Source organism: Zalophus californianus, chromosome 8, assembly GCF_009762305.2.
Source record: "Zalophus californianus isolate mZalCal1 chromosome 8, mZalCal1.pri.v2, whole genome shotgun sequence".
Lineage (NCBI taxonomy): Eukaryota > Metazoa > Chordata > Mammalia > Carnivora > Otariidae > Zalophus > Zalophus californianus.
In genome coordinates, this window is record NC_045602.1 from 125,509,570 (window position 1) to 125,525,869 (window position 16,300).

The 16,300-nt window shown below is 55.4% G+C and overlaps 2 protein-coding genes across 7 annotated transcripts; one reads left to right on the forward strand and one right to left on the reverse strand.

Annotated features, from left to right (window-relative positions):
- Positions 1-4,335: 4,335 nt before the first annotated feature.
- Positions 4,336-12,100, reverse strand: TNNC2 (troponin C2, fast skeletal type). The gene is made up of 6 exons (XM_027620656.2): positions 12,072-12,100; positions 5,459-5,510; positions 5,175-5,318; positions 4,969-5,083; positions 4,671-4,807; positions 4,336-4,522 (listed from the first exon to the last, which is right to left on the reverse strand). The coding sequence occupies exons 2-6, from the start codon at positions 5,466-5,468 to the stop codon at positions 4,491-4,493; spliced, it is 438 nt and encodes a 145-aa protein (XP_027476457.1). The 5' UTR covers positions 5,469-5,510; positions 12,072-12,100; the 3' UTR covers positions 4,336-4,490.
- SNX21 (sorting nexin family member 21) lies at positions 10,424-16,288 on the forward strand. Of its 6 annotated transcripts, XM_027620650.1 has the most exons (6): positions 10,424-10,448; positions 11,463-11,730; positions 12,162-12,319; positions 14,929-15,006; positions 15,202-15,212; positions 15,382-15,541. In XM_027620650.1, the coding sequence occupies exons 1-6, from the start codon at positions 10,431-10,433 to the stop codon at positions 15,398-15,400; spliced, it is 552 nt and encodes a 183-aa protein (XP_027476451.1). In that variant the 5' UTR covers positions 10,424-10,430; the 3' UTR covers positions 15,401-15,541. The 6 variants fall into 6 exon arrangements, with proteins under 6 accessions (XP_027476451.1, XP_027476452.1, XP_027476448.1 ...); XM_027620651.1 differs by lacking the exon at positions 14,929-15,006; XM_027620647.2 differs by lacking the exons at positions 14,929-15,006; positions 15,202-15,212 and having other exon boundaries at positions 15,382-16,288.
- Positions 16,289-16,300: the final 12 nt, after the last annotated feature.

Sequence of the window (16,300 nt, forward strand, 5' to 3'; positions counted from 1 at the left end):
CCGGCTCTTGCCCTGCTCCTGTCCCCAAAGCCTGGAGGCAGCTGACAGGCTGAGTGGCTGAGCGAGGGGGTGACGAGGATTCCTTCCCTTGTGACCTTAGTCATTTCATGACTGCATCTGTTTCCACTTCTATAAGACGGTGTTACAGAATGCCTTTCTATCGAGTTGTGACGTGTACCAGGAATGGTGGTGGATGCTGGAGCTGTCCCAGGGGAATACAGATGAGGCTGAACCAGACCTTGGAGCAAAACAGCTGTAGCTGTAGAAAGAGTATATATGCACACCTGGGTGCACAGCAGGGGCTTGGGAGGTGAGGACCAGCCACCTACTCTCTCTGAGGGGGTGTTTTGGGCCTGAGACGGAGAAAGAAGGCGCTCACGTCACCCTACAGCAGGCCGAGGGTCTGGGAGACAACCAGGGAACACCTCTTTCCTGCCACAGACCCCAGGACAGCTCGACTCAGCCCTTACCCCGGGCCCCCCCAGGAATGGCTCCACACTCCCAGGGAGTACGTTTCACCTGCTCATCTCCACCAGTGAGTCCTCCGGCTGCTGCACCCACTGGCCCAGGCCCCCAGCCCCGAGGCCCTCTTGACACTGGGCTGCCACAGGCCCCTGGCGGGAAACTCCTCACCAGCAGGGGCACCAGCGGGGGCAGGCAGGGGAGAAGAGCAGGCTCGGGCGATGGCCCTGGTCCAGTCCCGCAAGATCTCCGGGGTAGACCGGCACAGCAGCCAGGTGCCCTCCAGCATGGCCTGGGGGGAGGGGAGGAGACAGTAGTGGAGGGCATCAGGAAGGTTCTCCCCTTCCTTTTGCTCCTGCCAGCCCAGGCTCCTTTACTGCCCTGTGCCCCCGCTGAGCAGCGGCAGGGGCGGCAGGGGCAGGCGGGGAAGAAGCGGCCTCGGCGGGTCTGGGATGGGATTTGGATGACCTCCCCGAGTCCGTCTCCTGTGCTCCTGTTAGCTCCCCCCTGGGGGCTTGGAGCAGTGCTGCCCAATCCAAGGTGCAGATAAATCTGCCGGGGGTGTACCTCAAATGCAAACTTGGATTCAGTCAGTCTGGGTGGGGCCTGAGGTCCTACATCTCTCTTGAAATTAAAGGTGTGAGCGGGTGTTCTCAAGGTTGTGGCCCTTTCACCTGGAACTTGGTAGAAATGCAGAGTCTTGGTCCCAACAAGCTCTCCAGGATTCTGATGCCCTCTCAACGTTGAAAACCCCTGGCTAGAGGATGTCTAGGAAGAGGGAGCTCAGAACCTGGCACTAGTGGTTCTTACTAGATGCTGGCCAAGGTGGGCGAACCTTTTTGCCTGCCTTAGGATGCCTCTCCACGTGGTCTTTGATCAAAGTGTTTGCCCCCCTCCCCAGGATGGCCACATGGCCTGCCTCGTGTCAGACCCAGGGACTGACTGTAGTTTAGAACCAAGCAGAGTGTTCCTTGGAATTAATTCCTGGCAGAAAGTAGAATTCTTTTACTAATAGGGTTGCTAAAAGGGGAGGGAGTCTGGGCAGCGGTGCAGACAGCTGCAGATGGAAGAAAGGCAAGCAGACACGAGTAGCTAGGAAATGGACGTGACACCGAGACGCCAGCCTCCAGCAGCGACGCCTTAGCATCCCAGTTTCATGAGCCAGTAAGTCCCTTTTTAGTTTAAGTCTGTTTGCTTTAGGTTTCAGTACTTGCAACAAAAAGAAGCCCAGTTCAGTAAGGATTAGAAGGTATCATTGTTCCCATTCACCCCATAAAATTACTGAGTGCCTACAAAGTAAAAGCCCTATGCTTGGGGCTGGGGATAAAGCAGGGGAAAGGACACGATCCTGTCCTCAGAGGCTGAAGTTCGGGGGGCAGATAAGCGTGTCAGCGGGGTAGAGTGAGTGCCATACAGAGGGGTGGTGTAGAGCTCAAACCCAGCAGTCCCCACACCACCCCCATGCTACTTGCCTACACTTAGACTTAACCTCTCTGTAAAAAGGAAATATTAGTAGCTACTTCATAGGCTAGATGGGCCTTGGCGTATCGGGTAATAAATGTCAGCTGCTAGTCTCGCATGTTACAAGAGCTCAGAGGTGGGGTACCTAATGAAGACCAAGAGGGTCAAGGAGGACTTCCTGGAGAAGGAGATGGGGTATTGACTGCTGGCAAAGTAGCCTGGCAGTCAGTTCACCTAGGGTGTGTAAGGCCTTTCAGCTAAAGGCCTTTAATTAAAATGCAGGGCTTTACCTTGAGGCAGCTAATGCAGCCTGGAGTAGGGCAGGGATGTGATCAGATTTGGTTTCAGAAAGCCGCTTCTGGGGAATAAATGGCAGGGAGGTTAACTACTGTTCTCAGCAACGTGGTGAGCAATGGCGGGCGGCCTGAGCCACAACACCGGGTGGGCTCAGAGAGGGGACAGAAGGAAAGCAGCAGGGCAGAGTCAATTACAAGCGGCAAGGGGGCTCCAGAACCCCTGCCTTAGGCCCACCCCTCAGGGTACCATCTCTGAGATAAGGGAGCACTGGAGAACAAGGTGAGCGGGATTTATCAGCTTCGGGCAGGACCAGTCTCAAGTACTCAGGACACACAGGTAGAACTGTCAACAGGTACACGGGGGCCACGGTTAAGAGCCTTGCTCTTGTCTCCACCAAATGTCCGCGTGCCTGGCTACGTCAGCTCACTCTGCCTTGGTTTCCTCCACTGTAAAAGGGGGAGAACAGTATCCGACTGCCTCGAGGGTTGTGCGCACGAACGGGACCTGCCTGCAAGGCCCAGGGCCCAGCACACAGGAAGCAGTCCTAGTGACGAGGACTGATCCCGGCTGGAGATACAAACTGGGGAACACGAATGGCTCGGCAAGGGGAGCGGAGAACACAAAGGACTTGGAGAGGGAGAACTGTGGCAAAGAATAACAGTACAGCTCAATGTTTCAAGGTGATAGTAGTGATATTAATAATAGCCGTTATTAAGTGCTTAGTATGTGCCATGCTCTGTTCTAAGCACTCCGCACTGCACACACTAACTTGTTCTCACAACCCTGCAAGGTAGGTACTGTCGTTATCCCCATTTTACAGCACAGGAAACCGAAGCACAGAATGGTTTGTCGCCAGCAATGAGGACTCAAACTCTAAAAGCGAGATCACCGGGCGCCTGGGGGGCTCAGTCGTTAAGCGTCTGCCTTCGGCTCAGGTCATGATCCCACCAGGGTCCTGGGATCGGGCTCCCTGCTCCGCGGGAGGCCTGCTTCTCCCTCTCCCACTCCCCCTGCTTGTGTTCCTGCTCCCGCGCGCTCTCTCTCTCTGTCTGTCAAGTTAATAAATAAAATCTTTTAAAAAAAATAAAAAAAAAACAAAAGCGAAATCAGCACTGCACTGCGTTAGCTTGGCCCTGATGCCTGCTCTAACTGACGGCGTGTGCAGAGCTCTGGAAGCCAGTGGGAGCAGAGATCAAGGGACAAGAGAGTATCTGAGCTGGGTTGAAAACTTTGCCAGGCTTATTAGAGGAGGAAGGGCATTCCAAGGAGGGAGAACAGCATGAGCAAAAGCCCAAAGGCTTGAAATCGCACCCCCGCTGTCCAGAGCAGGAGCGACAAATTGCCCAGTGTGGCTGGAACCTGAGACGGGAAGGAGGGGAAAGGAATTTGGACGTGATTCTAGAAGCAAAGGGAGCCTTGAAGGTCTTTCAACAGGGGAGCAGCCAGGTCAGATTTCTTTTAGCTAGTTCCTGCTAATGGGCCCTGTGTTGAGGGCATTGGCCGGAGCTGGAGGCAGGGATTCAGGGTGGAGACGATGACGTCAGAACTTCCTTCCCGGCTGTGTACCCCCCACCCTCCCGTGCCATCTCCTGTATGGAGCACCTAGAAACGCCCAGAAGAGATGAAGTAGAAAAAGTCAAGCAGGAATGAATGCTGCCCAGAACGGATGCGTACGATGCTCACTTTCCCATCCCCAGCCCGGTAGCCTGCACCCAAGACTCCAGAAAGGAAGGACGGTGGGGAAGCAAGGGGGCCTCACCTCGGCCTCCCCCGCGTTCCCCCGCGTTCCAGCCGCCAGCCGCGCCCTCACTCTACCCTCCATCCCCGGCACCCTCACCCCGACAGCTCCAAGCCCGCACCACCCCCACCACCACCCCCAACCCGCCGGCCTCCCTCCTCCAGCGCCAGGCGCCACCGAAGCCCCTTCGGCCGAGCTGTCCACGCCCAGCTCCAGCTGCGGGGACCCCGGCCCTGAGCCTCGGTGCTTCCCGCAGCTCAGATCCCCCCTCCTCGGAGCCCCGAGGACGCTCGGGTGGCGCCCTGGACGGCGACCCAGTCAGGCGGGCCCTAACACCCACACCCACCCCGCGCTCCTCCTCTCACTCCGGCTACGCGCTTTGCGGGGTCTGCTTTTATTCCCTCTGGACACAGAGCCAGCAGGGGCCGCGCCTGCCTCTCGGGGCGGAGAAGGGGACGGGGCAGGGGGGGACGGGAGTGGCACCGCCCTCGCCCGAGGGACGCGCGGTGTGGGCGGAGGCGAGGGCGACTTCTTACTGCACGCCTTCCATCATCTTCAGGAACTCTGCGGGGACGGGGAGGGGAAGCATAAATTGCACGGCACCGGCGAGAGCTCCCCACCCTGCCCACAAAGCCACGGAGTGCCGCGTGGGGGCCACGCCCCGGGCGTTCCCGCGTGGCCCCGCCCCCCGCCGCGCTCCCGCGGGCCTCACCGTCGAAGTCAATGCGGCCGTCGTTGTTCTTGTCACCGTCTTTCATTAGGGATTCGAGCTCCTCGTCTGTCACGTGCTCCCCAGAGGCCCTGAAAATCTCAGCCAGCTCTTCCGCATCGATGTAGCCGTCTGCGTTCCTTCGGGGCGAAACGACAAGGCAGGACTCAGGGCAGGCGAGGGCGAGTCGCCCTGGCCACGGCGACGCCCCCTCCCGCACCGGCGCGCGGAGAGCCGAAGCGCCCCGCCGGCGGGACTCGCCGAGCTCAGCGCCTTCTCGGCCCCCAGGCCCCCAGTGCACCTGTCAAAGATGCGGAAGCACTCGGCCAGCTCCTCCTCGCTCTTCCCCTTCGCATCCTCTTTCATCTGGCGCACCATCATGACCAAGAACTCCTCGAAGTCGATGGTGCCGCTCCCTGAGGGGAGCAGGGGGTTGAGTGAGCCTCAGCCCTGCATGCCCCCCTCTCCCCACCATCGCAGCCCCGCCTCGGAGGACCACCTGCTCACCGTCTTCGTCCACCTCCTCGATGATGGCATCCAGCTCCTCTTTGGTGGGTGTCTGGCCCAGCATCCTCATCACCGTGCCCAACTCCTTGACGCTGATGTCCCCGCCACCATCAGCGTCAAACATGTCGAAGGCAGCCTTGAACTCTGGAAGAGGCAGAGGACTGAGGCGGGCTCGGCTGGACTGTCAGCCTCACACCTTCTCTCCCACCCTGCCCAGACACTGAACACTGCCCAGCACACCCCCACCCAGCAGCCAGCCCTCCCACCGGCACTCCTGCACTCACCAGCGATCATCTCCTCGCTGAGGTAGGACCGGGCCTCCGCCTGCTGGTCAGTCTGCAGAAGACACAGAGTCAGAGAGCAGAAGGGGCGGCCCCAGAGCTCATTCTTGCCTTAACCCCATTCTCTTCAACCCCCTTCTGTCAGTGCCCTTTGGTCTTCCAGAAAAACGATTCCAAACCAGCAACACCTTCTGCATGCTCCTACAGCACCTGACCCCAGTTTTGAAGAACTAGGGAGGAAACACAGATTATGCCCAAGGTCTTCAAACTTGCTAATCAGATGTCAAGTCAGGAACCTCCCCTCCCCCCCCCCCCGCCCCATTAACCTCGGGCAAGTGCTAATTCTACCCTATTTCTTCTCAGCAGCTTTTCAGGGATGAGATGACATCAGGGATGTGAAAGGGGTTTGTACGGTGCCAGCACTATTCCAGCGTCATTTCCCAGTTTTCCCTAGCTCCCAGCAGAGCCTGGCTCTGTAACAGGTGCTCAATAAATGTTTGTTCTCAAAGAAATAATAATGCAAGGCAAAGTCATTGAGCGCCGGCTAGGTGTCAGGCCAGAGACTGGGCACTGAGACCAAGATTGAGACACATCATCCCTCCCCTCCAAGAACTTGCGGAGATGGAGATTTTAAGCTTCCTTCTTATCATTCAGCCATTGGAGTAAACACTACTCGTGCTGGGCAGAATATGATGGGGGGCCTTGTGGAGGTGAAAATAACATTTCGGGAGAGGGGATCCAGCCACATCTAAGCCAAGCCATCGGGCTATGGGGCTTTGGACTGAGGCGGGTGGGGAGGAGGGGCTGAGGTGGCCAAGGCATTCTTCGACCGGCTGGCTGGCTGGCCGCCGCCTTCCTTCTTGCCCTCCCCTCCGCCCTCCTCCTTGCCCATGCAGGAGGACAGGCTATTTTTAGCTTGGCATGGGCAACAGCAGCTGTCCTCCAGGGTCTAGTTACCCCTTGAAGTGACGTGGGGAAGGGGACCTCAGGGGAAATGACAGCCCCAGATTCGGACCGCTCTCTGGGAGGCCGGGGTCTCTCTAACCTTGGTCTATCTTGCCAGAAGCCCCCTCTCTTCACCCTTGGAGCTCTTGGATCGTGCACCTCAGCTGGCTTGAGACCCTGCAGGCCCCCTTTCTTCCAGACAAGTCTTCAGGAGAGTTTGGCAAGGCTTCTAGCCCACCCCTGCCACGGGCTTGCTAGGTGACTCACTTTGGCCCTCAGGGTCCCCCCCCTCTACAATGAGGGAGACAAGCTAGCACCCCCTCATGGCTCCGTAACCAACACTGCCGAAGCCTCAGGTCTGCAGGGAGTCGGCAATCCCCAGGACCCCCCAACCCCTCCCCTTCCTAGAGAAGTCCAAGGCCTTCTTCCCAGGCTTCCTCCTAGACATCTGGGCCCCAGGAGCCTTCATGTTCCATCTTCAGACGTCCAATTACTGAACTACAGAGCACCCAGATCTGGCCTGGAAGAGGTCCAGAAGTGCTCCAGCAAGCAAAGTGATGAAGTCCCTTCTTGTCCTTACCATGGTTGCTAGTCCCAGGGCCTCCTCTGCTGCAGGTCACCTCCTCAGCTCTCCACCACCCAAAGATGCCCTGGCCTGCTCCAGTCCCTCAGATTTGTAGGGGGCACCCTCTCCTCCCACCTCCCTGCTCCCCAGGACTAGTTGCCCTGGCCAATCAGATCCTGGGGTCAGCGAGCGCCTCCTCCCCCCTCCCCCCTCCCCCCCCGCCCCCATCCCAGAGTCCTAGCCCATTACCTAATTTAGCGAAGGGCCCTTGCAGAGAAATTTAAGCCTCTGAGCAGGTGGCAGGCCTTAATGTCCTAGATTCTTGGAAGGAGAACCCGCCCTGCTCCTCTGCCTTAGGGAACCCCTGCTCAAGGAACACACTGGCTCCAAGATGGGTGAGGACGATCGGAATCGAGAAAAGTGAAGCAGCATGGCAGAGGAGGAAGAGCACAAGCCTTGAAGGATGAAACCCAAGATCCAGATCCTGTCTCTGCAAACAGTGCACTCTTAGGCAGGCGACGTGCCACTCTGAGCTTCAGTTTCCTTCTCCGAGAGGTGGTGATGGGGACAGTCATGACCTCCCTCACAGACCATGGGAAATGGGGGCCCAGCTACAAGTCACCCAACTTGTGCCCACTCCATAGGGTTGGTGCTTGGCAAGTGCAACGTCCTGTCTTTGAACCATGGTAGAGGGCAGGGGAGGGGAGGAGGGGAAAGTGACGGCCACAGTCATTGAACCTCTAGGAGGAGCCACACTCTATGATAAGCATTTTAACCACGTGATGTCACCTAGATCACCCCATCCCATGAGGGAGAAGCTAGGATTATTCCCTTTTTACTAGGGGGCTTTGTAAATCATAAAGGCCTCTAGTCATGTCAGTCATTCTTTTTTTTTTTTAAGATTTTATTTATTTATTTGACAGAGAGAGAGACACAGCGAGAGAGGGAACACAAGCAGGGGGAGTGGGAGGGAGAAGCAGGCTTCCTGCTGAGCAGGGAGCCCGATGCGGGACTCGATCCCAGGACCCTGGGACCATGACCCGAGCTGAAGGCAGATGCTTAACGACTGAGCCACCCAGGCGCCCCATGTCAGTGATTCTTATTAATCCTGAAGGGAAGTTGGGACAACCCTTGAGGAGACCTGTCCAAACAAGAAATCTAGGGAGGGGTCCAGGAGATGGGGATGCAGTTGGAGGAGAAATAAAGTTGAAAGCACATCTTCCTCTCAAGTTTACCTTCTCCAGGAAAAGGGTGTTTGGGATTCTTTTTTTTTTTTTTTTTTTTTCAGGGAGAGGGGGATTAGGGGCAGGTTCTCTAGGTGAGTAAAGGGGCAGCAGGCCCCTTCCTAGAGCTCAGTGAAGAAGTCCAGAGCAGCTCAGCTAGCCATCTGGAGAGATGGGCAGAGCAAGTCCAGTCCGAAGGGAGCCCATCCTGCAAATCCACAGGGTCCAGGCTGGGTGTTGGAGAGGTAGGCGATGCTGTGGACAGTGGCTAAGTCAACAGAAAGAGCATGAAGACAACTGAGCGCAGAGCCTGGGGCCAGTGAAAGGAGGTTGGATTCCAAGGAAGGTAGACGGACAGTGGCAGCTGGGCCACCATCTTTCTCTATTTATAGACATTCCCAAGAAAAGTTCAGTGGAGCTAGGCCAGGCTACACAAGGCCTCCACCGGCCAGGCAGAGAGCCAAGGGGCAGCGACACCAGGGGAGTCCAATTTGGACGTGAGCCCTGGAGCCACCAATGATTCCTTTGAAGCAGAGAACTTGGAACCCTCAGCAATCATTTGTTCATTAATTTGTTCTTTCATTTATTCAGGAAAATAGATAAGGTCCAAATTTATCTATTCCCTTTAACCACTCCAACCTCCATCTCCTTCCCTCCCCATCCTGCATGCTGCTCTGCTCTGGTCAGACTAAAATACAGCTCCAAACAACACCCTGTGTAGTTTCCAGGTCTTTGCATGTGCTGTTTTTTCTGCCAGGAACTCGCATCTTCTCTCTCTTTACCTGCCTACTTCACTGTAATCTTTCTCAGCTTCAATATCACTTCCTTCCGGCGCCTGGCTGGTTCAGACAGTAAAGCATGCAAATCTTGATCTTGGCGTCATGAGTGTGTGTGTGTGTGTGTTTATATATTTATATATTATATATTTATATAAACATTTATTTTATATATATATATTTAAAGGGGCACCTGGCTGGCCCAGTCAGTGGAGCATGTGATTCTTGATCTCCAGGTCATAAGTTTGAGCCCCACGTTGGATGTAGAGATTACTTGGAAAAAAAAATACAAATCAAAAATAACATCACTTCCTTCAGGATCCCAAGGGAGTCCAAGGCAGTCTTCAGTAGTTTCTTCAGTCATAGCCCTGAGCATGCCACATGACATGACCTGCTCTGGGTTCCATGGACCAAAGACTGTTACCTGTTCTTCACTGCATTCCCCAGCACCCAGCACTTAGCACATGCTCAATAAATACCGTGTTTTTTATAGGAATAACTGAATGGAGTGGCATCTGGTTATGAGGAGGAAGTTCCTAACCGTCAAGGTTGAAAAATCACAGGAATGGGAAGCCTCCGAAGATAATGAGCTCCCTGTTACTGACTGTATGCAACCAGGAATGTAATGACCATCTCTCAGGGTGGCTGTAGGGAGATATTATAGGATAGTGGAGAATACAAGACTTCAGGAGGAATAGTTCTGGTCCTATTTGTATGGCCCAGGGTAGGTCCCTTCCCCTCACTGAGCTTCAGACTTCCCATCTGTAAAACAGAAGTACCAGACCAGATTTCTGACAACCCATGGTTTTATGAACACCTGCTTTGTGTTTTTGAACACCTACCCAGATTTGTGAGACCTATGCCAAAATACAAGTTGATGTTCTTCGGTGTTCAATGAATGAGTGAGTGTTGAATGAATTAAGGAATGAAGTGTGTCTCTTTTTGCCCCCACACCCTGCTGCTAAGCTGAATGAAGAGGAGCTAGATTCTTGAAATTACATGGACTTGGCCATAAATCCTAGCTCCTGTATTTCCTAGCTCTGGATTTTGAGAAAGTCAACTTGCCTCTTCATCCTGAAAACGGACCGTTATTATCCAATAACAGCCCCTCCCCCAAGATGTGAGTGTGAGATGTGACCCCATGTAAAATGCCTAGAACAGGATGTAGGTCACAGTGGAACCTCTGCACATAGTGGAGTGTGTTTCCCATTCAAAGCTACTTCCCCCTCTTCTCCCTCCTGTGCTGTTCAAAAAGGGTAGGAAGGACTGTCAGAGAGATTTTATTTGTTCGACTGTATAACCAACAATATCTGCCTTGCTAGGGACTGATAGCAAGGCCTTTTGACAGGAAGTGACAATAAATTCTTCCTGACCCACTGCTGCCCTCCCGGTAAAAGATAAAACACAGCCAGCCCTTCAGAGAAGCTGCTGAGATTACCAGGCCTTCTGTGTGGGAAAAGAAAAGAATGAGGAACTCAGGAAAGGTAGGCTACAAGGCCCCACACTCAGAAACCTCTGGCAAGCTGTGTGACTCTGGGCACATAACTCTGCCTTTCTGGATCTCACTGCCCCGTTTGCTACTTCCTATGTGTGAGGTTCAAATGAGATCGTAAGAACGTGTGAAGACTGTAGAAAGGATAATCACTATGGAACTGATTAGTCTGTCAGCCCCTGGTCTACGCCAGGCACTGGATCAGGGTCCTTACGAGGACTGCAAAATTAGTACTAGTTTTAATTGTTCCTGTTTTACACAGGAAAAAAACCTTGCCTCTAGGCTCGAGGTCAGATTCCAACTCACATAACGTGTCTTCCCTTGGCCTCAGTTTTTTCACCGGAGAGATGGGCTTCCCACTGTGGCATGACTTTGGAAAGTTAAGAGTGCGGGATGGAGATTGCGGGATAGATTGGGGGCAGTCGGGACAGACTGGGTCTTCGGGACGGGTGGCAGGATTCACGGGGGGAGTGAGACCCTGCGGACTGGGTACGATCCCGCAGGACGCTGGGGTTCGCCCAGGCCTACCCAGGATTCCCAAGTCCCTCACGGAGCGAAAGGCCCGGGATTCCCGGGAGGCTCCGGGGAGCGGGCGGGGCCGGGGGCGGGGCCGCGGCAGGAAGCGGCCGGAGCGGCGCTGGGAGCGGCCTGGGCCCGGCGAAGCCCGGCCGGCCTCGGTAAGCTGCCGGGGCTGCACCCCGGACGCTGGGGAACCGCGCGCCCCTGAGCGCACCGCGGGGCGCGGGAGGGAGAGGCGCCAGCGGCCGAAAGAGACGGGGGGAGTGTTCTGGCCTCTCCCGGCAAGAGCGCGGCCCTAGGCTGCGCGGAGGGGGTGGGGGGGCGACGCCAGGAGACGCGCGCGGCTCGCGGGAACCCCAACGGGCTAGGGCGGGGCCTCCGCGGCGTCCCTCCCTCCGCCGGCTGGGCCCCGCCCCTCCTCCCCGCTAGGGGCCCCGGGTCTCCCTCCCGCCCCCGCCCAGGACCCAGCGTCGCGCACTCCCCCCAGGGTGCCATGGCCTCGCGGCTCCTGCACCGGCTGCGGCACGCCCTGGCCGGCGACAACCCGGGGGAGGCGGCGACCGGCCCGGAGGCCGAGCAGTTCCCTGAGAGCTCGGAGCTGGAGGACGACGACGCCGAGGGCCTGTCCTCCCGCCTCAGCGGCACCCTCAGCTTCACTAGCGCCGAGGACGAAGAGGACGACGACGAGGAGGACGACGGGGAGGTTGGCCCCGACCCGCTGCCCTCTGGGGACGGGGCGTCGGGAGAAGATGCAGGCGAGTTCCCGAAGACAGAAGCGGGAACCCTGGGCCTCGATTAGGCCTCCACCCCAGCCCTGTTCCCCAGCCATCTCTTGGCTGTGTGACCTTGAGAGAGCCACACCACCTCTCTGAGCCAAGTTTTCCCTCGTGTCAAATGGGGGAAATCACTCCCATCTTGGGGTTGCTGGGGGCATTGAATTTACAGGGTCTGGGATACAAATCGTTAATGTGCTCGCGATGTTTTGGGGGGGGAATATTTATTTAGAGCCTACTGTCTGCCAGACACGGTGTTTGGCACCTGGCCCCTCTCTGGCCCTCAGTTTCCATTTATGTCAAATGGAAATAAAGCCTCTCACCTGTTGGGAGGATGAGTGAGGTCACCACACGTGGTTTATGTCCACCTTAGCCCCAGGCCCATTGATGTGACTGGTCATGTCCCCATGCAGATCGGAGCCTCCCACCTGATGGACAGCGGGGCAGTCAGCCCCTGGCAAGGCAGTTGCAGGATTTCTGGAAGAAGTCCCGCAACACTCTGGTGCCCCAGCGGCTGCTCTTCGAGGTGACCAGCGCTAACGTAGTCAAGGATCCACCCTCCAAGTACGTGGTGAGTGAGGGTCCAGGAACCTCTGGGCTGTGAGTCTAGAAGTCTGGCTAAGAGAAAGGGAAGATTCCCAACTTCCTTGGGCTGAGGTGGGGCCGGGGGGGGGGGGGGGCGGTGGGTGTCTAGCTGTATAGTTATAAATGGTCACTGTATTTTAGGAGTGGGGAAACTGAGGTCAGAAAGGGGATGTAATTTGTTCAGGTCCTTAGGCAAATGACTTAGCTTTCTGAGGGATTATGGACCTGCCCCCCATCCTGGTTTTGAGACTAAGAGAACTGATGTGTGGGTCCCACCCCCCAGGTTTTGCAAACTGTAGCAAAATACAGGATATACAGGAAAGAATATCTGGGTCAGACCTGAGACCCAAGTTGCATTTGTTAGTGGTTAAAAAAAAAATGGGTTTTGGATCCAGACCTTGATTCAGATCCCACTTATTACCAGCTGTTTCACCTTGGGTGAGTTGTGTAACCTTGATAACCCTATTTCCTCATCCGAGCAGTGGGAATAATGCAGAGGATTGTTGCAGAAATTAAATCAGTGCACAGAGAGCCCTTAGCACTGTGCCTGGCATTATGAAGTGCTTGATAAAAGTCTTATTATTATGACTTAACTTTGGCTTGAAAATGTCTGGCATCTAGGGCCTGTTGTGGCCTCCTTACAACCCAGGTCAATCAGTCCCCGGGCACCGAAACTGTACACAATAATCTTGTTCTGAGGGTTAGATTTAGGGGGTAGGGGTTGGGATGAAGGGCAATGTGGGGGAAGGCCTTGGAGTCTGGTTTTCCTTGCCTGTGGAAAGGAGAAACTGACAAGGGAGAATGAGGTCTGCCAGGTCCTGAAACCCAGCGTGACCTGGCCAGTCCTGGCCGACTCAGACGTCCCTCCTCTTCAACACCCTCCTCCATTTCTGACTCAGCAGGAAAGGGGCCTGGAGCCGTGTCCCACATGTGGGCCTCTCCATTCCTTTCTGCTGCTGTTAGTAAACAAGGGCCACGCCCATGGGGTGACTGCTCCAATTTGAGCAGGGATTGACTCTGATGATCTAGTCTTAAGGGGCAGAAGTCCCAGGCCTCACGCACTGGCAAAGGGACCCCAAGGAACAGCCGGGAAGCAGGGAAATTTGGGATGATTCTGAGAATGACAGGATAGAGCAGGATGGTCAGATATGCCCTGGCCCATGTCTGGGGAGACAGGTCCCGTCCTCTGTCCAAAGGGGACCCTAAATCCTGATTGAACTTTTCCCGACGGGGTTGAAAGCCCAGGCTGTGGAATTAGGTGGGCCTGGGTTTGAATCCCAGCTGGACCGTTTACCAGCTCTGTGACTTAGGGGAAGTCTTTGAGCCCTTTGCTTCCCGTGGAGCCTGCTTCCTCCGCTGTCAAGTCAGGGCCTCCCTCCTCACTATGCTCCATAGTAAAGTGCCCAGCACAGCACATCATAGCAGGGGCAGGTGCTAAGTTAATGGAGCTACTGTCATTATTACTCATGAGATAATGGACATAAAATGTTTCCTTTTTGCCAAAAATTTAAAAATAAAAGTAAAAGCTACATGAATATAAGGGGTCATTTTAGACAATGCTTCCTGAAGTGTATTTTGCAGGAAACTGGTTCCCTGGAATGTTGATAACCATTCCTTAAAAAAAAAAAAAAAGGTTTTGCGGCCAGTATGTTTGGGGAATGCGGAACTGAATGGGAGTAAAATAAATTTCTTTAAGGTTAAACCTTTTAATCCTTAGTATTAACATACACTCAATCTTTGAGAGAAGTATAGAATAGACCAGAGGTGGCTAGAATATTGGCAGTTTCACAGAACAAATTCAAGAGAAAAGTCTGGGTTTGGTGTTAGTGTGCCTTCAACATCTCATGCTTAACTAATCCCCCTTTTTAAACCTGGTGGGTCAGCATTATTACAGATTAATCCGTATTCAGGTGCTCAGACCTAGGGGCAGCTTCATGGTCATCTTGATCAGCGTTTCTCAAACATCAGTCATTCCAGTATCACCTTCATGATTCTCGTCCTAGCTAAATGCTATTTGTACGATTCCTTGCTTAATATTTTTCTTTAAGTAAACCTATTTTTTTCATAAATAAGTTCAAAAGACTTCAAGGCAGTACTGTAGCTGGAAAGCCTTGCTTGCCATACCGTAAAAATTAATACAATAAAAGCAGTCATTAAAACCCTGCATGAATGCTGTTGCCTGAAGGCCCTGACCTGAGATTTGCTTTCTAGGTCTTTTCTGAAAGTGGAGATGAGACGTGTGGGAAAGTGCATTTTAAAAACCAAACAGAGAGCTTCTCATCTGTAGTCAGGATTCAAAGAGAATAGGGGCGGGCGGGGGGGAAGTCGGGAAGTCACCTCCTGTCTCTGCTTCAGTGTTATTTATACTCCAGCACATACCACCTAGAATCTCAGAACCAACATTTACTTGTACGCATCCCACCTGTGAGTGGACACTGACCTAGGCCACCACTTCGAGGAAAGCAGACCCAAGGGGGGACTGCCTTGCCTGACGACACGCCGCGAGGGAGTAGCTGACCAGGGGGTTAGGACCTGTGTCCCGATGCCCTCTTCACAGTGATCGCTACTTGGTCTATCTGAAGACCTCTCCTCCAGGTCTGCTTCGGAATAACCTGGCTAAGGATGTGGGGGCTCTGTGTCCAGAGCGGAACAAAGTCCAAGCTGGTCTTGAAGGTTGGTTCAGAGGCCCAAGAGATGGGCCTGGGTTTCAGCTCCCAGCTGGTTTACCAGAGGGGCTGTCAGAAGAGCTAACTGCCCTATGGGAAGGGAGTGCTCCCTGGAAGGGGGCAAAAGGGGTGACAGCTCCAGGCACTGAAGCTCATCTCTGTCTCTCTTTCCCCGTGCTGCCTTCGGCCCGGGTCATTTCAGACGAGCCTCAGGTAAGATGGGACTGGGCTCCCTGGCTGCCGCCCCAGCAGCTCCCACCCTCCTGGGCCCAGTCTCAGGGGCGAAGGGAAGAAGTGGGGCAACGCAGCTTGAGGTGTGGGTGTGGGGAGGGAAGGGGCGCACGGACAACTCACACCTGCCCTGGCCCCACCCTCCCCACAGCTCTACACCCTCGCCGTGATGGGTCCAGGGCCACCTGATTGCCAGCCTGCCCAGATCTCTCGCCGCTACTCGGACTTTGAGCGGCTACACCGAAACCTGCAGCGACAGTTCCGGGGCTCCATGGCCGCCATCTCATTCCCCCGGAAGCGCCTGCGCCGGAATTTTACGGCAGAGACCATCGCCCGCCGCAGCCGGGCCTTCGAGCAGTTTTTGAGCCACCTGCAGGCAGTGCCTGAGTTGCGCCTTGCCCCAGACCTGCAGGACTTCTTCGTACTGCCCGAGCTGCAGCGGGCCCAGAGCCTCACCTGCACCGGCCTCTATCATGAGGCTCTGGCGCTCTGGGCCAACGCCTGGCAGCTGCAGACCCAGCTAGGCACCCCCTTGGGCCCAGACCGACCTCTGCTGACCCTGGCTGGGCTGGCTGTGTGCCACCAGGAGCTGGAAGATCCTGGGGAAGCCCGGGCATGCTGTGAGAGGGCCTTGCAACTGCTGGGGGACAAGAACCCCCACCCTCTGTTGGCACCCTTTCTGGAGGCCCACGTCCGGCTCTCCTGGCGCCTGGGCCTGGACAAACGCCAATCAGAGGCCCGGCTCCAGGCCCTGCAGGAGGCAGGCCTGACCCCCACGCCACCCCCCAGTCTCAAAGAATTGCTCATCAAGGAGGTACTGGACTGACTTTGCCTAGACTTCAGGCCACTGTGGGGAGAGGCACCGCCCCGGGATGGAGGGTGGGGGTGAGCAAGGAGGACATGAATAGCAGTTGGGAAGCTGTAGGGGGTGCTGGGAACCCCTAGAAGCCCTATGAAGGATTTGTAGCACACCAAGGAACCATGTTCCTTCTGTCGAGCTGGGCTCAGGACAAGTTTGGCCGGGGTTGCCCTGGGGTGGTGTAGGGAGCAAGTCTGATGCAGCCTCTCCA

Excerpts from the sequence above, each read along its gene's own strand:
- TNNC2 (XM_027620656.2), bottom strand. Across the intron at positions 5,084-5,174 it reads CGAGGAGGTGGACGAAGACG|GGAGCGGCACCATCGACTTC; the intron begins GTGAGCAGGTGG and ends TGCTCCCCTCAG. Across the intron at positions 4,523-4,670 it reads CGGCCGCATTGACTTCGACG|AGTTCCTGAAGATGATGGAA; the intron begins GTGAGGCCCGCG and ends CCGTCCCCGCAG.
- SNX21 (XM_027620647.2), top strand. Across the intron at positions 11,731-12,161 it reads GGCGTCGGGAGAAGATGCAG|ATCGGAGCCTCCCACCTGAT; the intron begins GCGAGTTCCCGA and ends GTCCCCATGCAG. Across the intron at positions 12,320-15,381 it reads ATCCACCCTCCAAGTACGTG|CTCTACACCCTCGCCGTGAT; the intron begins GTGAGTGAGGGT and ends CCCTCCCCACAG.